Below are 23,723 nucleotides of genomic sequence, written 5' to 3' on the forward strand. Positions count from 1 at the left end.
CCGAGATTTAGATATATAGATTTAAAAATCGTAAAATTCAGCAAATTTTAAAAATGTTTTTAAGGACGATTTCCCCCTTTTAAGGTCGATTTCATTTCCAAGTGCCTGGGAGCTGCTGCTCAAAACTCAACGGTACACTCACTTGTCCAGCATTTGCACCGCCCCGGTGCGGTGCTTGTCCCTCTGACCCTCGACACTCTCGAACTCGTCCGTGCCGTCCATCGTGTAGAGCGGCAGGACGTGGAACTGCTCGTCGTCTGGGAGGCGGGTGTCCCGGTTGCCGGGCTTCAGCAGAGCCACATGGACCGTGCAGCCATCCTGCATGTTGTGCAGATCCCTGTGCGAGTGGGCGCAGAAGTCCAGGCAGGCGGTGACTCCGGAGAAGGGTTTGCCGGGCTCCAGACCCAAGCGACAATCGCTGGCCTCGTGCTCGTACTTCGTCTGGTTGTCGTAGGATCGCGGACACACCTGCTTGAAGACCGGAGCCAACAGGGTGGCGATCAGGTTCATGTGGTCCTCGATGGCCGCCTCCTCGCTCTTCACCGACAACCGGAACTTCCTCACCGTCTTGGAGCGGGCATACTTGCAGCCATTGTAGTACATCGACCAGGAGCAACCGAAGGAGTACGAGGCACCCGACGACTCCGGATCAAGTCCTGATAAAGATTAAAATACATATATAGTATTTATTGGATGTTGAACAGATTAGGTAACAAAATGTTAAGCATGGAACATTTAATATTATAATACGGATGGATTTCTTTGGAGTGGCTTATGATCACTTTTGCTGAAATCCATTCATAGTATAAAGTAGTAGCTGTAGTTGAACTGAACTTTGTATTGATTCCTTTAATTGGAAAATATAGTTTTATATATAAAAAATATGTATACCTTGACAGGCACAGGTGCGATTCTCATTGGTGGCACATCTTCGCGTGGTGGGCAGGCCGTACTTGTTCAGCTTCGGGATCAGATTCTTGTAGGCATTATCCGCCTCCAAGCGAGGCATTCCGTCCCAGGCCACCATGCAGACTACAATATAAGCAGCTATGCATCTGGAAAATGTAAGTAAAGAAAAGTTATAAAACCATGAAGGAAATTAAAAAGTAATAGTAAAGCCTTACCTGTGGCCCGGTCGTTTCTTGACCACCACCAGAATCTTCTCTTCGAGATCAGCTCTTCGGATTACCCACTTGGCCACCGGACATCCTTGCGAGGTCTTGCCCTCCTTGCCCGTGTAGACAATCTTCTCGATCCTCAACTGGCGACCCGTGAGGTTGCAACGCTCCTCGAACTCTCTTCGTAAATCCATGAGAGAAGAGGCCGTGCCTGAAAATAAAATGTATTACAATTAGGGAATTTTTAAATGAAGTTATTGGTAACCAACAATAATTCCTAAAAATTAGTAACACCATTATAAATTTTAAGCCTCATAAGAATTGAATTAAATATACTTATTTTCCGATTTTAGTGATATGGATGACTCACCTAGATGCGTGTAGTAAGTACCCGGTTCCGGAGGATTCTTGTCTGACTGGAAGCACTCGCACTCGGGAATCTCGGTCTTGTTGCCCTTCTCCAATCGATCCGTGGTGTCGAACAGGGGATTGATCTTCTCGTGCTTGACCACAATCTCTGGGATTTCATCTGGTTTCTGCTTACCCTTGGCCTTGCCCACTCCCACCAGGGGTTTGAGGCCATTGCCATGGGTGTCGATCAGCTCATCCTCGTCGATGAGTTCCTCTTTGGGCTGAATGCCCAGTCCCAGGCAGGTTCCATCCTTCAAGTGCTCGGCGGTGGGAGGACGAGTTCCCCCTTGTCGGCAGCAGGAGAAGCCATTATTCAAGGGCTTTCCCTCACCACCCAAATAGGTATATCCTCCGCCGTGTCCCAGCATTCCCATGTCCTCGATCTTGGGCTCCAGCATCCCATGGTGACTCAAATGCGGCGGAGCTCCGTGTCCCAAGGCATAGCGATGTGGCGGAATCGGATAGGCGGGTATATCCTTCTCGTAGTTCGTGGGCAGTGGTATAATGCTGTTGGTGTCCGGCTTCCGGTCCAGTTCCATTAGACTCTGACCATGTCCGTGGATCTGATTGGCTGGGGGTTTCCCCCTTCCTCCATAGGTGGAGTGCTGATAGCCGGGGACAAAGTTCTGCTGGAAATTCTGCTGAAAACTACTCGCTCCGGCGCCATAATAGGCGGAATTGTGATGATAGCCGGCGTAATCCTGCTGCCCGTGACCATGATGTTGCTGCACCGGCTGTCCCTGACCATCGTTTTGGCAGAAATCCGCATACTGGATAAAGTTCTGATAGTTCCGCTCGTAACCCTCCATTTTGTTGGGTTGCGGAGGTCCCAGCAGGCCAGGCTCCGTTTTTATGTACTGCGAGTGGTAGTCCTGACCAGGTGGTCCTCCGGGTCCGGCATGTGGATGCGGGGGATAGTGGGCACTCAGCGGTTTGAGACCACCGCCTCCTGGATCCGTGGAGTTTCGATCCCGATCGATCTCCGCCGCTGCCTCCGCTGCTGCTGCTGCTGCGGCGGCTGCTCTGCTGGCTTTGCTGCGACTCCTGGACTTCTTGGGCTGAGCGGTTGGAACTGGTGGATGTTGTTGTTGTTGCTGTTGTTGTGGTGGCACCACCACCGGTGGCTCCACCGAGTGGCTGATGGTCGTGTGCTGTCCTGGCTGGTGTTGCTGCAACTGCAGCTGCAATTGGGCATCTTGGCCCACTGCTGCTCCTCCTCCTGGATAGCCACTAACCACGCTGGGTTTCTTGAACGAGTTGGCGTGGTGCGGCTTCCAGATGTGATCGCCACCACCTCCGATCGGCTCGGCAGCCACTGACCCACCAACCGCCTGCTGTTGCTGCTGTTGTTGCACCTGCTGTTGCACTTGCTGCTGTTGTTGCTGCTGCACCTGCTGCTGCTGCTGCAGGTTGGGCAGTGGGTGGGTGGGCGTGGCACTGCTCGGTCCGTTGGCGCTCAGCGCCGCTTCGGGCCGGAGATGGTGGCTATACGATAAAAAATGACCGGTCTGTTGTTGCTGCTGCTGCACCGCCGCCTGCTGCTGCTGTTGCACCTGCTGTTGCACAGGCTGCTGTTGCTGCTGCAAGTCCGGCGGCGGATCCTTGGGATCGCTCTTGCGCATGATCATCGACTTGATGCGGGTGTTCAGATGGAGTCTCTCACCCTGGGGGTAGCCCTCCGCAGCCAAAGATTGCTGCTGCTGTTGCTGTTGCTGCTGCTGCTGCTGCCAGTTCCAATCCTGCATGGGTGGCGAGGCGAGATGTTGCTGCTGCTGCTGCTGCTGCTGGGGTGCCACATAGGGCTGCAGCCCATTGCCCGTGGGCGACTGATGTTGCTGCTGCTGCTGCTGCAACATGTTGCTGCGCGTGGGCGACTGGGGCACCGCCTGAATGGGTGGCTGCATGGGCGAGGAGGCGGGCTGGGCCACAACAGTGGGTGGTGGAGCTGGCGTGGTGGTGCCACCACTGACCACTGTGCTGGCATTCGGGGGATTGCTGTTGCTGGTGTTGCTGGGGTTGCTACTGGGGTTGCTGTTGCTGTTGTTGTTGCTGTTGCTGGCTGGGGAACCGCTGTAATCGCCTGAATACCCGTTACAGTTGAGTGAGCGCGGCGGCACGCTGCTCACCCGCGGATATCCAGGCGTGTCGTTTCCCGACGACATCGTCTTATTGAGGTCCGCTCCCAGATGTTGCTGCTGCTGTTGTTGCTGCTGCTGCTGCTGTTGCTGCTGCGACGGCGGCACTGGAGCAGCGGACACCTGTCCTGCGTAGCTCGGGGCAAATCCCGCCACACTCTGCAGACCCACCTGGTTGATGGCCGACGGAGCCGTGGACAACTGCTGACTCTGGAAGTCGTAGCGCTGCACTGGCGCCGCATACGGCGACCGCCCGTAGTTCGGATCGAATCCCAGTCCCGACTGGACGTAGCCGTTCGAGGGATACGCGTACGACTGCGTCTGGAAGTCCAGCGAGTTCAGCGACGTTATGGCCGGTGTGTTCTGTGGTATCTGCTGGATGAACTGGTTCTGCCAGCCCTGCGACGGATCCGCCTGCCATGTGGGGTAGAAGGCCATGGGTGCCTGAAAAAACGGGATACAGTCCTAAATTAGTACTTGGAAAAGAATAGTTATCAAAGATTTAACCCTAGACCATACATATTTTTAAGAATTTTAAGGATACGATCATATAATATTATATAAACCAAATTATCTAGGGTTGCAATTGCTCAAAATGTTCATAAATGATCTGATAATTACATCGATTGAACGTTGCCTTAGACTTAAAGATCTATATTACTACTCTATAAGATACAATACATCAACATGTGCATTGGGTTCGAAGAATGTAGTTCCAATAAATCTGGCTATAACACCTTTTAATTATAAAGGCCAAAACGCTCTCTAACTAAAAGTTGCCAAGATAATGATATAATTAGCATGTTCAAAAACAAATTGCATTTCTGTTAAACTATCATTTATTACCCAAGTAATTTCTGTTACATTTGAACCACCTTATTAAGCCCATATCCCATATCCTTTAATTAAATCCAGGTCTAGACTCTAGACTTAGCCCATACCCAGCTCAATGCCATTAAGACCTCCATTCCTTTACAACACCATTCATAAATAAACATTTTGGTCGTAAAAACAGTTCAGAAACTGACATGAATTATGTACCCAAAGCCGGGCTGAATTGGCCAGCAGTCATAAATCATATTTTGTGTGCCCTAATTAGGCTCAGTCTAATTGGTGGCGGACTCCAGACCCCAAAAACAGAAATTTCCTTTTTGCCCAGAGTTACAACTTCCGCGGCGTGTACACAAAACACCACTGTTAATTAACGCGCCTCAAATTATGCAACATTTTTTGTTCGCTGAATAAACAGGAAAACCCCATGAAAAGGAATAAAACGAAAAATGGAAAATAAAATGGAAAACATGCCAGAAAAACAAAGCCAGACTGTCGGCCAGACCCAAAAACTCAACCCGTTTTCATTTGCATTTTTACGAGCGCTCCGAAAAAGTTATGAAAGTGAAAGTGAGGAGCAATGGAAGGGGTCTGCAATAAAATCCAAATAAAATGAAAATAAAAATCAAATAAAAAGACAAACCATTTGGATTACACTAAGGAAGAAAAATAGTGACATTTTGAAGTCTTCTAGATTTCCATCTAGAAATATAGGTGTGAAGAGTCCGAGTTCAAACACCACCGCTATTATGTTCTTATTTTTAGAATAAAATGTTATGTTAAAATTTTTTAAATATTTCTCTAGCTAGATAAAATAAAAAAAAAGATTTTAAAACAATTTCAAAGAAAACTTTTCGTCCTTTAACTTTTTTAAAGATGTTGAAAAATATTTTTTTAAAGATGTATGTATGCATTTGGAATTTTTACATTGCAACGTAACGCGTTGTTAAGATACTTTGATGCCTTTCAGTTTTTGTTTTTGAAAAAGGTCTTATAAAATTTATGAAGCGATGCTCGCCTAACCACACTTTTTTCCCAGTGTAGGCAAGTTGAGTTGCCAGGCAGCTGGCTTCCTGTATCTGGAATTTATCTGCACCTGGCTCACGTGTGTGCGTGGTGTGTGGTTTTGTTTTCAAAAGCATTTAGCAATCATTGATAAAAATCGACAAAATCTTTATGAATGAATGGGGGACTATATCTACTATATATGTATATATATATATGTGATGTCTGGCTCTAGTGTGTGTGTGTGTTTGCACAGCTGCAATTGATTGGGCCCGGGGCCACGTGACGTATACGCAATGTGGCCGTGCGGATTTATGGGTTTTTGTGTTGTGTTTTGTATTTTGCATTTTGCAATTGGCTGCCTTGAAACGGAAAATGAAATGGAAATCAAAGCTTATTGACTAGCAGGGGGAAAAATCGAAAAGGTCAATGGCATTTAAGGGGGAAAACATCGAAACCGATTGACTCACCATGGGCTGTTGCGGTTGATCCTTCATGGTTTGGATTTGTGCGGTTATCTGATGTTGCTGATGTGGCAAATGTTGCTGCTGTGCGTGCTGCTGCTGCTGCTGCAAGTGCTGTTGCTGCTGGAAGTGCTGCTGTTGCTGCTGCGGCTGCTGATATTGCTGTTGCTGCTGCGACAGGAGTTGCTGCTGCGACAGAAGTTGCTGATGCTGCTGGTATTGCTGCTGCTGCTGCTGCTGTTGCTGCTGCAGGTTGCCTGTTGCTGTTGTGGTATTTGGCGATTGCTGCGGCAACAGTGTTGCTGCCGGCACTGGACTTAGACGAGGCGATGTTGCTGATGCAGCGGCTGCATTCAGTTTGTTTGCTTTGGTGGAGTTTTTGCGGGCGCGTGACTGCTGAAAAACAAGGAAGAAATAAGAAGAATCTCCGGTTAGTTGGGGTTATTGACAAAACAAAGTGTAATCTTTTGATAAGCTAGCTAAGCCAGCTCTAAATCATATGCATCAGCTAAAATCTGCTCTTGTTAGCTTGTTTTTCTCACGTTGTTCAGGTATATTATTACAATTTTTATAATATTTTCATTTCTATATTTATTGAGTATTATTTGTAGGTCTAACCTTATCTATAGCTTTATCAGAACTCTACTGTTCAAACACCGATAACTGCCTATTAAATATGGCCCACTCTTGTTTGCACGTTTATTATAAACTTTACATTCTGTTGATTTCACTTTTGCCAACTCGTAATTGCACAGTTTAAAATATTTGTTAGTTGGCACAAATATTTTAATTGCCTCCCCATCCGATCGCATAAATTATGCCCGCTTCGCTCACATAATTTCAACTTGTTTTCAGTCTGCAAACGCCGGGGCAACATGTAAAATTTATGTTGCCCACGATTTATGCGCAATTTATTTGTGCAGCCAAATCCGAAAACAGAGGAAAATGTTGCAAAAATTCGTAGCAACAGCTGCGGTTGCCATTTGTTGTTGTCGTTGTGGCCGCTCGCCATTAAAGGCTTTCAAAATTTATGTTCATAAAAGAGTTGCCGTCGTTTCTTCTCGTCGTTTATTAGTTTTATTTTTGCCATTTTTTGGTTTTTCCCTGGCCAAGGGATGCAAAGTCTAATGGAAAAGGCAGAAATAGTTTTCCGCTGCTCTTGGCAGGTCAATCGATAATGTCAGGTCAGATATTTTTTTGCATAATGCTAGAGAGTTTTCTTTTGTGGGGAAACCTTAAAAAATGTGTTTTTGATTACCTAACTATTTTTTAACGAGGCTTAAAGTATATTTTATTTATTTACAATAAAATGAATATATTTGTCGCTTCAAAAACTTATTCACCCAATTCATAAAGCATTGCTCTTCAAATATTTAAAATGCTGACTGTGCAAATATGAAATTACAAACAGCCCAACTTTTATTGTTCTTCCTCAACATTTTGATTGAAGGGGGAATAAATCCCAGGAAGAGGAAGCCGTATAAATAAACATTGTGTCTGTCGTAAATTTCTTGCAATAAATCAACAGAGCTCCTTGGGTCCAGGGCAAACAAATATTTCTCGAAATATTTCTGCTAATTGCGAAAGGCACAAATCAAAAATGCCCCAAAAAGGCAGCATCCAATTAATGGGGCTTATGTGGCAGGGAGTTTTGTGCAGACAATAAACACAATTTGCATACATGGCCAACAAAATGGCAGTCAAAGCAAATCGTTTGTGCAAATTGGCTGCAATAAAGTGATTTATATTTTACACATGTGTGAAATAATATTTGCCACCTTGCCCCCCCACTCTATATATGTATCTATATATCTAGTATGGAGTATGTATGGTATGTGTCGCATAATGCTATGCAAATAAATCCCACAATGCGAGCTGGTAAATTCGAATTCCTCTCCTTATCTCTGGGACCAGGTGGCAACGAAGCAGCCAAATAACTTGAACAAACACCGGGCTGGAAAAAAAGGTGAGGGGGCGGCAATGGGCTTCCCTCTTTTGCTTTCTAAAAATATTTGCATTGCAAACACCGATGGAGCCGGCAAACGCAGGTGCAAAATTAAAATAAATTTGCACGCAATTTCCAATTGAAAATTGCCAATTATTTTTGCTTACATTTCCTTTTTTGCATTCTAAGAGCAAACAATCCCAAAATAAATACATCTACAGATGTGGGCAAAGCAATAGGGCGACAGCAAAATTCTTGGTGAATATAATCGACGAGGAATTTGATTGAATTAACATATAAAATTATTTCAAAGTAATTTAGCAAAGAATTTCAATGTTTTATATAATGTACATGCACTTTTAAGATACAAAATACATAAAAGAAAAAGTTTTTGAGGCAATCTGCGATAAAACTAAATTAATTTTTAAAATGAATTTTATCCTACAGTATCTGTGAATAAAAAAAGCAACTAAATATAAATGGTTATCACCATTTATCGTTCTAAGCACCATAAAATCCTTAAAAAATTGCAATGTAACCATTTTTTCGCAATCCCAAGTGCATGCCAATTCTAATTGCACTATTTCCTTAACCTCCGCTGTATATTAGTTCCCCATAAATATTAGCATTGAAGTATTAATTAAACTTTCGCAAACACTGGCGAAAACATTTGCTTAGACATCGGCAAACAAATAAACAAACACGGCGCAAATGAAAAATCGTAAAGAAAGTAAATAGAATGTATTTTCAGACCCGAGGTCTTGGGTAAATGTTTTTCTAGTTTTTCTGCGTTGCGTTTTATGCATTTTACCCACTATTTACCCAGTTCATAAAAGTTAATTAAATTTTTATGATCGTCCGTATGCATCGCGGCAACTATTTGTTTCTTGGTAAAATAAATAAAACGTTAAAGAAAGATGGCACCGCCTGAGATATAGGAAGTTCATGTGTATGGGTGAGTATCTGTGTGTGTGTGAGATAGTGAGAGATTAGTGAGTTGCAGTTGACACAGCTACAACAACGCCAACAACAACGAGAGCCGCGGGCAATGGCCCTGAGCGTTCTGTGTTTTCCCCCACCCCCCATTTTTTCTCTGAGTGTTGAAAAGAAAATTGCGCGCTGAGTAAACAGCAATTAGTTGTGTCACTGTGTGCGTTTATCTCCCTGTGTGTGAGTGTTTTATTTTAATGTGTGTTTTTTATGTCTGTGTGCGTTACATCGCCTTGATAAGCAGCAAGCGAAACGCAGCGAAATAAGGTTAAGTAAAGGTAAAATCATTGCTAGGACAGTCTCAAAGTACTCTATTTAAATTATTTGAAAATGTATCATAAAGGTTCCTTAAAATATTTTAAAAGTGAATAAATTACTTTGAAACATTTCATTATAATAATAATAATTTGATATATGTACCATTGCGTAGTATTAGTCATATTTTTAAACGATTTAAAATCTCTAGATATTTTTCAATTTTTGAGTTGTATAACCCATCTACTTACATAACTGGTTAATTGCTTCTAGTTCTTTATAAGAAATTGAGATATACTTTCAACCATGTCGTATTTATAATGGCACCAGTTATATGATTTTCAAAAACTCAATTAACCTTCCTTTTATATGCTAATTTCGCTATAAACCCAGCCTGATATTGTTGCCGGGCACTAACTATTTTACCACCCGTCCCACATTCTCGCTGATAAGAACCATATAACACCTCTCTCGCTCTTTGTTTTTTATAGTGTGCCAGCCCGGCCGTCATAAATTACACACATAACAGAGTATACAATATAAATTATTTACATGTCCCCAAAGTCAAAGTCTGCTGATAAGGCGTGGGGACGGAGAGGAATAAAAAACAAATCAACGACCAAAGTAAAGAAAGCAAGGTAAAAGACAGCGAAAAAATAAAGAACAAATGCAGCGGGTAAATAGTAAATAAATCAAATATTAGTTATCGTTAGCGCTGGTGTGCGCTCTTATTTATTTTAAAGTTTATCAGCAGTTTATCTAACCACAGTCATGTCGGGTTTATTATTGGAAAATGGAAAATAAGGTTTGAGAAATGTTCTTTAGCTTCTAGAAAAGAATTCTTTAATTGGCCCATACCATATATTTTTAAAGAAGGAAAAATTCCTTTGCTGCAGAAAATTAATTTGATTTGATAAAGGTGTTGGGTAAAGGTAAGCTCATTTTCTACGATTATCCATCACATCCTAGTAACTGAGAACCTGATGAAATGTTTACAATTCGGAGCTCAGGACCTCCGGATACACATCTCCCATTTTGGAATAATGGCCAGCAATTAAAGCAAATCTTTATCGGGCACATTTCGCTTATGCGGCAGAATACTTCATTTTGGACTCGCAAGCACCATTTGCTCTAACGGCAAATGCAATTTCTATGATTGCATCCAGACATCTCGCACTCGCCTGCATTTTCCATTTTCCTGGCACTGGTTTTTCGGTTTTCCCCGCTCTTAATGCTCCATTCTTATGCTCGTTTCGTCTCTCGTTCGCTTGAAACACCTTTGGGCTGCTCAAATATTTAACTTGTATTTCGTATTCATGCTAATTTTGCATTTTCCACAATTTTCCCGACCACCTCCACCATCTCCTTGGCCCTCTTTTTATGTGCACAGAATGTTTCTCCTCCTGTCCAACGTTTTCTCCTCCATGTCCTGCTTTATTCCATTCCATTATCCTGCAGCATTTTGGAATGGCTATGCTGGTACAGAGAGAGAAAGGTGTTCTTTCTATGGTCTATTCAATAAAGTATTTATTTTCTGGTTATATACTTTTTTTTAGCTTCAATCTAACCATGTTTCTAAATGTATAACTATATTTTATATAACTTTTTTAGAAACCATCAAAAAGTATTTTTAAATCGAACTAAAACCATAAAAATAAAGCATTTATAAAGGTGTCTAAAAGTATGCAGTAAAAACAGTACATAGTGTTTCATTTCTTGATTTTATTGCCTACTTTTAGACACCTTTATTAATTCTTTCAAAACTCAATGTTTTAGGTATTTCTCTAAGTGTTCTACAGTTTCAGGCTCTTGAGATTCTTGCGGACTGTCTGGCTATCTCCTCTCAAACACACACACACACACACCGTCGTATAAGTAATTGCAACTGCATATGTGTGTGTGCCGTTCTGTAATTGTACGTGTCGAGTGTGCGCCGTTGAGCAGGCTACACTTTTTTCCCTCTTTTTTTTCTGCTGCCTTGTTAGCATGTGTCCGTGTGTCGAGGGCTTGTCCTCGTGTCTGTGTGTGTGTGTTTTATTCAATTTAGCTTTCAATTAGGCTGCAATTGTTCGTCCATCGCACGGACAGTTGCATTCTTAAGCAGCTCGCTTCTGCGGCAGCTTAACTAAAATCGAAATAATCCACTGACATGACATTTGCCCCAAGAAATGCCTGACTAATTCAATTTACGCCTGCTGAATTATTAAAGTTTCAGTTAGTCAATCTAGGGGGCCTTTCATCAGGCCATCATTGATTGCATTCACTTCCACTCACATCATCATTTTGATTGCATATTTGCGATAAATTAAATTGGAAAAGGGCGGTGGCAATGCACATTTACTGAGGGTTTGAGTGGGCTGCCAGTTTATAATCAGTGATTGAAAAGGTACTGTTTATTTTTGACGATGTGAGGTACAAGGTAAATATGTACAAACAAATTAAACTAGGAAAGGTACGTTTTACATATCAAACAGCGTTTAAGGGCTTGGGTTTGTTAATGCTCAGGGCCTTAGGGTTCTATTTTATTAGAACAAGATACATTTAAATTTTTTATTTTTTTTTTTTAGTTTGGGAGGATTTATTAAAATACAGAATGTATGGTTCCAAAATATGTAAAAGTAAAGGTACTCTAACCTACAACATGTCCATCCCTGGTAATAAAAAATTACTGGCTGGTAATCAATAGAGCAAATATTTGCAAATCGCACCCGAAAAAGCAGGTAAGCAGACTTTACATTTCGGAAAGTCATTTGAAAATGGATGGAAATGCTTGTTATATAATGCATTTCGCTTCACTCCGCCCCCGCTGTTTTTTTTTTGTCAGAAAAACTTGTTTGGATGCTCTGTCCCTGTCTCTTTCTTTTTGCCTCCATCTATCTCTGTCTGCTCTTTTTTGCAGCGTCAGCTTCGTGCTGCCTTGTTTTTGTTTTAATTATTGCCAGGCATGCCATTAATTTTGGCATGTCGAGTCGTTAACGAATTCCTTGGCAATTCTTTTTTGCTCTCCTCTCATCTCTTTTCTTTTTCTTTCTTTTTCTTTCCCTTACTTTATTTTATTTTTATTCTTCCGTTTTTTGGCACGCCATGAAACCTCTATTGTTCTCCTTTTGGCTTTAATTTCTGTTTGCTGGCTTTAATCGGTTTTTAAGCTGGCGTTGCTAATTGTTGCATATTTAAGAAATATTTGCTGTCATCTCGCAAATAAATAATTACTTATGCATGTTCACCTCACAGAATGCAGTTTCTTTCGTTTGTATTTGTTTCACATTCGGTCGAGAGTCCTCGAAAGACTTTGGCATCGTCGTGACAAAAGTTAATTACAAAGTTTGCAGCGCGGAAACTGCCAAATGAACACGAACAAAGCGAAGCCCCCAAAACGGGGATAGCATGCAACACAGCAACACTGCAACAGAAATTGCAACTGCAACAGCAACACATTGGAAACGATACTTATCCATTGGTGCACGGGGAAAAATCGATGTTTTTGTAATATTTTAAGGTATAACTACAAAACCACTCGCCCTATAAAGGTCTAAATAATTATGATGCTCAAGAATTCGCGCGAATAATTTTTTTGGCGCCCAACGTGGGATGCAGATATAATAAAATTGGCCTACACACATAAACTGGTATGGTGTTATTTTAAAATATGAATACAAAACCTTATAGGCCTTATAAAGCTTGATTTGATTATGATTCCCAAGAATTTACGATCATATTTTTTTTGGCGCCCAACGTGGGATGCTTAGTTTTTTTTCTAAGTGCAATACTAAAGAATTCCCAACACCAACAACGTCACAGGCAGTTAGGCATTGTGGATACATCGCACACACATACACACACATGGGCGGCAATTGGCACACACGCACACACACTCTGCCATTCGGACCAAAACAAGTGACTGGATCGCATTGTACAATAGAAAGTTAGCACAGCTCGTTGAAACTCGACTTTGAGGCAGGAATGGGAAATGGAAAATGGGTTTTGGGAATGGGAATGGGAATGGGGACTCCACTCTACTTGTTGGATTCGCAGGGAAGATTGTGTACATCCGACAGCCGAAAGCAGAAAGCGATCGTAAATGTCGGCACTTGACACTAGTGTGAGAAATTTGTCATGAGGCAGTCTAAAATGCAGTTAAATGGTAGAGACGGGGAGAAATATAATCAAATAGAGGGAAAAAGGTGTGAAGAACGCTTAAAATGTAACCAATTAATAGATACAATATTGTAGTGAATACTAATTAGTCAAAAGACATTTGTGGAAGAACAGAACAATAGCATAAGACGATTTTCCCTGTAATTGAAATATTCGAAAGGAGGTAGATTTTGTTCAATTATTTATATTTCACTTGCTTATATTAGAAATAATGTCCTTTGCTTAGTTTATGAAAATATTTTGCCTGCCAAATTCATGCAAATGCTGTCTTATTCAACGACTGAATGGCAAATTGGAATTGTCTGTTATTAACCATTTGTTTGAATAGAAAACTCATTAAGTGCGCTCGAGTCGAGTGGAATATTACAATTTATGTGCCGAAATGCTGTTGGCTTAATTACTTGGCTTACTAAATACTAAAATACAAAGTAGCCGAACTGCGAAGAGGCGTTGCTTTCGTTTGGCAGCTGCTGCGAAGTATAAACAATTATGCTAAAATGCAATATTTACGGCCTCGTCGACTGTTATGCTAATCACGTTGTTTATGCTGCGAGTGTGTGTGTGCGGTGTGTGTGGTGTGGTTGTATTGTCGATTGCATTTGCATACAAATTGCAATGTAGACGAAGAAGCAGCAACAAAAGCTGCAAAAACAGCAGCCACAATGCAGAACAAGTCTCGCATAATTACAAGCAGAAGGAGAAGATTTTTCGCAGGCCGCCACACTAAAGCGAAAATATTTCCCGTCTGCCGTTGCACTTTATATTTGCATTATTATTGGCATTTTTAAACCATATTTTTATGCATTTAATTGGGCACTGAGAAACCATCGTTATGCTCTTGAAGTGTGTACTTAAAATAAAGATTAAATATGCTTGTTAGAGCTGGAAAATAATAGATGGTTGTTTGTTTATAAATCTTCGAGATGTAAGTAATATTAAGTAATAATATGAAATAAAGCAATCGTTTTATGCATCGAAAATATATCTTAAACAATTATTAGGTAACGGATATAATTAATTTATTACCATAATTTTTATAAGAAATATTTTTTCAGAGAATTCAAAATTTTAGAAATTTTAAGGGAGGCTAAAAGCATACATCATATATTAAAATATATTTTTAAGAAGGTATATTTGAAATATTTTCATTTGCTTTTAAGCCTTAGTAAATAAAAATTATTAGTTGATCATCACAGTATTTATAAAATCTACTTTCGCAGAAGAGGAACTTTAATGTTATCCACTTTTTTTCTATGTGCCCTTGCATTTCCAGATAAACCATTTTAATCGAGTGTTGTCTGCGATAAGTAGCCCAACAGAAATTGATTCAATTCCTGTGATTGGAAAAAGTAAATTGAAGGCAGCAGTTGCTGTGTTTTCCCTCACTCGATTATTTATCCTTTTTAGCTGCACGCGATGATTTAATGCCGTGTGCCACTTCATTTTCAGGCTGTCCTGTCCTGGCCATATTTAAATTATTATTATGCCAGGCCATAACAGACATAACAACAGCAACAACAACAACGACTACAAAAACAGAAAAAACGACGGCAGAAACATAATTAAAAACTTGTCTTCAATTGCCATAAATTCACGTCAAAGAATCTCGTTGCTAAAGTTGCCAAATACAATTTTTTTTTGCAAGCTGCTCTACTCTGCTTTCGTTATTATTATTATTTTTTACAACAATCTCTTTGCCTGGCCGGCCTGAAAATTGAAGTCATTATTATAATACTAGTTTGTGTTAGTTTTTCTGTTTTTTTTTTTAAGTAAACTAGTTTTGTGGCTTGGCCGCGATTTAGCCAAGTGGAAATGTAAGTATTTGCAACAGTTTTCCCCTCAGATTTCCCACTTGGGTCATTAGATCAACTTGGCTAATTGCCGGCAAATAAAGATACATATGTATCTACAAAGATATTCGTGAGTCATGAATGGGGAAGCTTTTAGCTCATTGGTTACATTTTTTCGAACGGAAATACCAAGCTGGCAGCTTTTTTCAGGGGAAACTAAAACTTTGTTTTATACCTCGACTGCTGAGCAATTCGACACCATGAATCACATTTATCCGATTTGTTTATGTATTTTGCGTATATCTATTTTTTACTGCCTTCGGCGAATGGCATTTATATTTTGATGAGCTGCGAGCGTTTAGTCATTTAATGAGTTAATTGCTCGGCACATCAATTGGAAGTTAAACCAAGTGTTTTTCCAATGAACAGAGGCATTTGCATAATATAATCAATTAAATTTGACAGGCCGACAACATAATATGTTCTTTTATGCTAGACAGTTTCCAGCAAGTCATAAAGTTGTTCTAGATTTTTTACAATTTTGTTTTTATGTTTAATGATTGTAAATGCATCGTTAAAATGTTTAATTACTGGGCTCTGAGTTTTTAGCTGAAATTATAAGTAACAATATATTATTTCTGGCTATATAACCAATTTTATGGTTGATATATTCCTCTACCAACCAGTCTTGTTTAATATTTACTGGGCTGCTTTTAAAGACTTGTTCCAGTTTTATTTATACTTTCCCAGCATTTCCTCATTCGTTTTTATGGCTCTGCCAACAAATTTGCCAGTTATAAACTGTTCAAACAAATTTTGCCCAATTTGTCTTCAGTTATTTAGCATTTTTGCACTTCCCCCTGCTCGATTATTGATTTACACTCGCTTTTACCCCACTCAACATTCATTTTGCACACCTGTGTGCCGCCCTCGATTGGCAACGTCATCGGTTACCAGGCTGGGGGCCAAAAAAATAAACAACCAAATCAAAATAAACTTTTTTCCCTCGCTTTTTTTTTGCTTGGCAACGCGAGAACGTTGAAAAAAATGACCACAAAAAAAGACTACAATTAATTTGTATGGGCAAAAAAATGACAGAACCCAAAAAAAAACCCAAACAAATAAATATCAAAAATTTAATACCAAAAAAAATGGGGAGAACAAGCTCTGAAAAAATAACAAGAGCGGCACGCGAGTCGGTGTATCAATGGCCAGGGGGCCTCAAAGCCCCCCGAAACCCCCCTCAAAAAGCAGTGGCCTTAGGCTAAGCAAATACTACAAAAAATGAAAAATAATAAAAATCTCTAAAGGGTGAAAAAAAATGCTTTGAAAGTGTTGATGAATGAGTTTTTGGTTGATATTGCTGCCGTTGTTCATATGTTGTCGTTGTCAAGTGCATAACAAAAAATAACAATAACAAAAAAAGGGTGAAAAACAACGACAACTGGCAACTACAACCAAATGACTCAATTTACAATTGTAAAAAAATGGCAAAAAAAAAGATGTAAAAAATCCGCGTAGCGTTGTTGTTCTCGTTGTTGCTGTTGTAAAATGTGCAAAATGTCAGCGACAACAACGACGTCACAACACAGTTTTTTGTATTTTTTTTTTTTTGCCATTTTTCCCCTTTTTTTTATGTGAATGTTAAATTTTTCAGTGTGCGAGTGTGTAGTTTAAAGTTTTGCTTGTATTTTGTATTTGGCGCGCTGTGTGTGCTTTGCGTTTATTGAACTCGCGACGCGGCATGAGGTTAATTGACCTCGTGCTTAATGCAAAAATAAATATAATTTTGTGCGGCAACAAAAGCAAATGGAAAAAAAACCAGGCAACGACAACGAAAACGAAGTCAAATGAAAAAGGGTCGCAGTTGCCGTGTAGTTTGTGTAGTAAGAAGTTTAAAAAAGAAGGTAAAGAGCAAAGCAAACAAGTCAAAATGAAAACACGTTTAAAGTGTTTAACATACAAACTGATATGCGCAAGTATGTGAGCAGTGATATGTGGCTGGCGAGTCTAAAAATAGGGGGTAGTATAGGGTTAATGGGGCAGGTATCGCACCTTGATGTTGGTATAGTATTTTCACGTAGTGCTTTAAAAAATTATTTATATTTTGTCATTTAACTTGTGAAACAAAATTCTTAATAATAAATAATTGGGTAAGAAATGTCCTACTTTCCCCAAATTCAACAAAGTAAAATGAACAAATAAAGGGTACCAGGAGGGTTAATGGGTCAGGTAATAGACCTTGATGTTGGTATAATATCTTTAAGTAGTATTTTAGATGTTATCTTATTTTTAAGAATTTATACTTTCAGAAATAAGTGAACTCTTATTGAATAAATGGGTAACAAATGGTATAGACTTCACAAATCAAATCCCAATGTAAAAATAAGGGATACCAAGAGGCTTAATGGGGATTTTTTTTGATGTTGTATTAAATCGTCAAGTAGTATTTTCTATGAGTTTGTATTTTATAGAACTTACACCATCAGAAATAAATGTATTTAAAATAAGTAAATAGGTAACAAATGGTCTACCCTTCCCAAAAGCCCATTGTAATATCTTGAACCCAAATTGTTTCCTCCACTTCAATTGCATTTACATAGATATAATAATTCCAACACTTGAGACTCTTTAATATGCATGTCACACCGCCACCCACACACAAATCCGCTGAATGGATATTTGAAAAATTTCATTAACTCCAAGTCTATGCAAATGACAGCAGTAACCAATAATAATATCCATCCATTTGCCACACCCAAAATGATTGAACAATTTATTCTAAAAAGCGTAGAAAAAGCTAAATTGTTTTGCATTATTCGCTTGTGCTCGTTTCTTTTGCTCGAGTATTTATTTATTTTAAAACTGTTGCCTACTTTTGGTTCATTGAACTGCGCCTAAATTAGAAACTTTCCCAAAATATTAATGAATAATTTATAATTGAAATTTATGACCCAATAAAATAAGGCATATTTTATGGGGAATTTACAGGTGATATCATCTCTTCGATTTAATTCAATTCGATTCAATTCCATTTTGCTTTATGACACAAACGAGATGATGGGATATAATAAATCTAAATGATATTTTTCTATATGACATGCATAATTTATTTGCTTCAGGTTAATGCCTTAAATTCGCTTTAAAAATGCAAAATAGCCTTTAATTATGCATAATTATTTTCGGTTAGCCGAGAGTCTAATTAAACACAATTAAAATGGTTCTTTGCTTTCGAACAAAATGCAAATGAGGAAGTAGTGGCCAAAGACGGAGGTTCAGTGACCGCCGAATAAGTGAACTTTTGGCCAAGTGTCTTGGGGCTCTCAAGAAAAAAGGTCTTGAAATTGAAGTTAAGAGGCGGATCAACTTAAGATCTAAATGAAGAGGCCCGCGATTGAAGTGGAGGCCCCAAATCCTGGACTTATCTAGTAACTTTTTGGGATTACACCCGGAATCGGGTTCTAGCCATCCAGCCATCCCCTAAGCCTGCTCATTTCGTGGCTTATCCCACGTCATTAAGTTACTTAATCACTGTATTTAATTTCCTTACGGCTCGGCTCATTATCTCGTCGAGTTACTGGAGAGTAAAGTGGATCTGGGGCCTGGGGATTGGGGAATGGGTATGGGGAACCCGATGTGAGTTGGAGCGTACTAAGAGATACTCGTACTCGCATGAATCACTCATACCTCCGATTCGGCCAGCTGGTTTTGGCCTTTTCTCTCCTTCTTCATCTCACTTCACCTTACCACACTTCACTTTACTTTACTTTATTTATTTTGCGGAAATGTTTTCCTTTCCTCGGCGTTTACACCAGAAACTCGTTTCGCTAATTGGCCCCAAAAACAAAGAGCGGCACAAAAAATGCGAATAAATTGGCGACAGACATTAAGTGACTTGTCTTGTTAGCCCGATTCCAATTCCAATTCCGATTCCCATCCCCACTCCTTACCAACCAAGTCGATTTGGGTTAAGCACAACGCAAATGTCCAGAACTTACCTGCAAGGGAAAGCGAAAAAAGTGTTAATTAGTAAAAGTCGTCTGCTGGCCAAGTGAAATCAATAAAAAGTGCTTATCAAATATGAATACTTAAGTGAAATTAGTGCAGAGAGAGAAAAATGTGCTTATGATACGATATAGTGGTTCTATAAATATCGTAACCATTTTGTTTATAGGTTTATGGGAAGGGTTCCCAAAGAGATGTAGGTCCCAATGCAATGATTGTGTTTTAGATTACTATAGTAATCATAGTTTCATATGTGAAACCGAATATTTTATGTTGAAACTTTGATATTTATTAAAAATGTATATATTTATAAGGATCTATAGTAACATTTTTGTCTTTGAAAAATTAATTTGATATCCTATAAAGATATTTAGTTTTGATCTATCAGAATCCTCTATACTCATATATTTTTAAACACATTTTTAGATGTTCTATAAATGCGTTATCGTTGCCTAATTTTTCCCTGTGTGGATCTAGCTTTGGGGTTATGTGCCCCCTTAATTATATCGATTGCAATTTATAGGAAAATACTCTACAGATCCGAAGGCCAGTTTTGGATGGGACAAAGGAGAACCTCGGGTTAGTGGTTATCCTTGAAATAGTACAATGCCTGCTGTCCGTGGAGGCTGCGACGTCGGCTGCGACTGCGCGCTGCCAAGGTAAACACTGTCGTAAGGTCGAACTGGTGCGAAAGAGAGGGCGCGATGCGGACAGACAGAGACGGCACGTGAGGGAGTGAAAGAGAGAGGGAGGGAGCATAAACAGGCTCCAGAAAGAGAGGGCGAGTGCACATTAAAAAATGGGAAGAAGACAAACTGCTTTCAGATTGAGAATCAGATTCTTTTCTTCTCTTCCTTCATCTCTTTTTGCTCTTTGTTCGTTCGCAAGAAGAATACAAAAAAATAACACAAAAAACGCAAAACAAAGAGAAAGAAACTGAGCAGCAACAACAAAACTCGATTAACTCGACATTAATTTTAATTCGACATTTGCCTGTTCCTTAGTTTACTTTTTTATTGTCCTCTTTTGAGCCCTATTTTATGTGGAATTTCTTCTGATTTTTTTCGGTTTCTTTTCCTTGTTTCCCCGCAATTAAATGTTCGGTTTTTGTTTTAAATTTTTATATTTCCCGTCTGGCCCTCTCCATTTGCCCTCGAGTGTCTGCCAAAATGCAAAGTGTTTTTTATTAAACGAGTTCTATTTCCGTTTTTGGCTGACTTTAACGAGGGATCATAAATCATCGAGGGTCTGTATCTCCACCTTTCAAACGAATGGATCTCTTTTTTTAGTCCGCAGCAGATGCAATGGAGTCGTAAAACTTATTTAAAACCAATTCATATTTATATTAACGACTTCCCTTTTAAGAAGAAGGAAATATTCTAATAGAAACCACTAAGGGTCTTTATCTTGGCGACTTTTCCACTAATTAGGTAATTTATCTCAGGCCCGCAGTTCGTTCAAAGCTATAAATAATTCCGGAAACATTAAGAATATGACATCTTTGTCTACTTTATAATGGGAACTAAGAGTTATAGGTTAAGGAACTATTAAAACAATTTTTTATCGTAAGTTGTATATAACCTTATGAATATGTTTTGCTATAATGTAATAAAAATGTATCTTGATGTCATTAATTAATTTTGCAGACAACACATTTCTCAAAAAAATAATAAAAATGGCCAATGATTCGCTGGAACCCCGGCTCAAGATTCCTTGGCTAAAAGTGCAGTTAAACGATGCAGGAATAATTGATTCGCTCATCGGCCGCCGCGAATGTGGCCATAAAAGTGGCCAAGTGTTTGGGCCAGGGTCTCGGACTCCGACACCTTTTTCTTGTGCATTCCCAGGTTCCGATGAGGTTAAGAAGGGGGGTTTACGAACGGACCTAGAGAAGACATGGGGCTTTCGAGGCTGTGTCGGGGTCACGTAGTCCCCATTTATATCAAATTATCTTACCATAATAATGAATTGTTGGCAATTATAGGCATTATCGTTATTTATGGCCCTCGAAGTCGTATTCCAATCTCTTTGCATTTTCAACGTCCCAAGGGAGCCCATAAGCCCTGGCAGACATTAAAGTAAATCTAATTAAGCGAGAATGTCTTGCGATCCGATGTCTAGGAATAGAACCAGTGTGTAAATGGTCTATGTTTATAGAGGGTATTTCATCCGATTCACTCTGTACTGTGACTCATTGTAATTGGCAACATCCGCTGCGCAGGGCGGAATTAATGAAATGTCTTCTCGAATCGACATTGAACAACTAATTGAGTGAAACATTAATTGCCCTAGATTTTCCCCCGAAAACAAAACAAAAACAAACCGAATGATGATAAGGGGAAGGGGTGCCATAAAAACATTCCGCTAAAGGCAATTTCGGGACTGATAAGCGTTCTCTATTTAGTAATGATATATGATATGGCCGAGTTCCAAGGAGAATTGGTGAAATATGACGGAAGATTTCGGCAGAGTGGCAGGGAAATTTTCAGAGAGATTTCTCAAGTGTTTTTATGGACTCTTTAGGGGGTTACCCTGTGATCACTATCATTATTTTATGGTCATTATCAAAATCACTTGTTTACTTAAGTACTGACAGACGCAATGTTATTTATTTAAAACTCAAACCTAATTGTTAAAAAAAATATTTACTTAAATAATAAAGCAATTCAGCTAATGGCATTTCCTGTTTCGATTTAGTTGCCAATCAAGCGATGACTTGTACTTTTTCCCTGCACTTTTGTTCAATTTAATTTAAGAGGGCCTGTATTTTTCCATTTTCACCCAGGACACACCCAACTTTAAGGCTTAATTAGAGTTTGCGCTTTTATATCCCATTTCCTGTATGTTGACTTACTCGACAACAAAGAAAAATCAATCAGCCAACGAGAAAAGATACAAAGCGAAAGGAAAATGTTAATCAAAACAGTCTATTTCGTTGATAAAGAGAAACAGAGGGATAGGCAAAAGTAAACATAAATGTAAATGTAAATAGTAAAATGACCAGCATTAAAGTATTTATATAAATGTCACACACAAAATTGTTTTGTTTTGCAGTTAAACTTAAATAGAAACGACACAAATCAAGTATGCAAAATAGGCAAAAAAGTAGTCAAAATTTAATATTTTGGGGTATTTTTGTGCAGCTCTGTCTATTTTAAGATAAACGTCATGTTTTGTGATGACTGCCAATAATTCTGTTTTTATATTCATTAAAATGTGGCATTATTTGTTATAAAATTGACAGAAATATCATTTCATTTTACATAGTTTGTGAGCTACATGCTATTTTTATGTTTTAGCTTTTATTACTTATTACGGGCCTTACTGTTTTAATAGCATAGTAATCTATTCCACTTATTTTTAACAACTTAAGAGGTATTTTTACAGCCTCGACTTCATTTGGGTACCATTTTCGTTGGGACTTGAATTTAATTAAAATGAATGCAAATGCAGAAACCATAAAGTTGAAAGTTTATTTGCATTGTTATTGCAATTTTGTGATTGTCACTTGAATTGTTTAGTGTTGTTACTGCATTTTTGTTGGCAATTTTCATAGCAGCATTTTTTGTTGGATTTGTAGTGCGGGCATTTGTTATTTTTTCGACTTGGCTGCGGTCTTGTGGTCCCCTTGGCATTAAATGAAAATTTATTTCGCAAGTTGAGTATGTGAAAATTGTTGCTCATGTGGAAAACTATTTTTGCACGACAAAGTAAAAAAATAAATCAAATAAAACAAATGTAGGAAATGGCCAAAGAAATGTGTCAATTAAATTTGAAGTCCAACAGCAGTTGGCGATTGACTACAAAGTATCTAGTAGATGTATCTTCGTATCTCAACATCTTAGCCACTCTCTTTTTTTTCGTTCGAGCAATTTGCATTTCTTTGGCCATATTTGTGGAAAATAAAATTAAACTGCAGTTTAAACAAAGCAAAAATTAAAAGCAAATATTGCCCGGCCAAGAAGAAGAGGAGGAGAGCAAGACACATTTACATATGCAAACATGACATAAAATGTTGCCCCGCCCCCCAACCCACTGCCACGCCCCTTTCTACATATATCTCACATGGTTTGAGCGTCTTCTCTTGAGTTTTCACCCCATGCCGACTGAAATCTTCGGGTCTCTGCAGGAATTTTAATAAACGAATGTCAATATTTGCCCAACATAAAGCAGAAAATACAACGCTGGCTCCACAATTGTAGTTGTCGAGTGAAAGCGGAGGAAAATCGGAGGGAAAATGGGGGGCGGTGGTAACTCCGGATACCAAAAGTCAGAATTTTCTGTGTCTCCTGGTGTTTGCTTAAATTTTGTATATTTTTTCTACTGGTCACTAGTTGGCAGCTCCTCGATTTGGGCAATTCAATTAATCTGCAATTGAAATGCAATTGCTGTCACAGGTGTTTGGAATCGATAAGCTAGGCAAAAATGGGAGCCAAAGGAATTTGCAGGACATATTTGGCCATAAAATGTTGTAGGCTTTAAATATCCATTTCCTAGGTAGGTGTAAAGTTGAGGCAATAAAATTGGTAATGTGATTTTCTTGTTTTTCAGTTTGAGTTCAGAATTTCTTCACAAATTTAACTGAAATATATTTTTATAGTAGCACATAATTTGCA

At 39.3% G+C, this 23,723-nt stretch overlaps 1 protein-coding gene across 6 annotated transcripts in view; it reads right to left on the reverse strand.

The window, feature by feature from the left end:
• LOC119554707 (DNA N6-methyl adenine demethylase) overlaps positions 1–23,723 on the reverse strand; it is a 106,274-nt gene that overhangs the window by 4,480 nt on the left and 78,071 nt on the right. For 4 of the 6 annotated variants that reach the window (XM_037865718.1, XM_037865717.1, XM_037865714.1 and 1 more), the window contains 5 exons: positions 5,971–6,360; positions 1,489–4,108; positions 1,125–1,329; positions 892–1,055; positions 143–656 (listed from right to left, as the gene is read on the reverse strand). In XM_037865718.1, coding sequence (XP_037721646.1) covers positions 143–656; positions 892–1,055; positions 1,125–1,329; positions 1,489–4,108; positions 5,971–6,360 — 3,893 coding nt within the window. The remainder of the gene's footprint in view (positions 1–142; positions 657–891; positions 1,056–1,124; positions 1,330–1,488; positions 4,109–5,970; positions 6,361–23,723) is intronic. The other 2 variants (XM_037865715.1, XM_037865713.1) reach the window with 1 other exon arrangement.

The sequence above is a fragment of the Drosophila subpulchrella genome, chromosome 3L, assembly GCF_014743375.2.
Source record: "Drosophila subpulchrella strain 33 F10 #4 breed RU33 chromosome 3L, RU_Dsub_v1.1 Primary Assembly, whole genome shotgun sequence".
Lineage (NCBI taxonomy): Eukaryota > Metazoa > Arthropoda > Insecta > Diptera > Drosophilidae > Drosophila > Drosophila subpulchrella.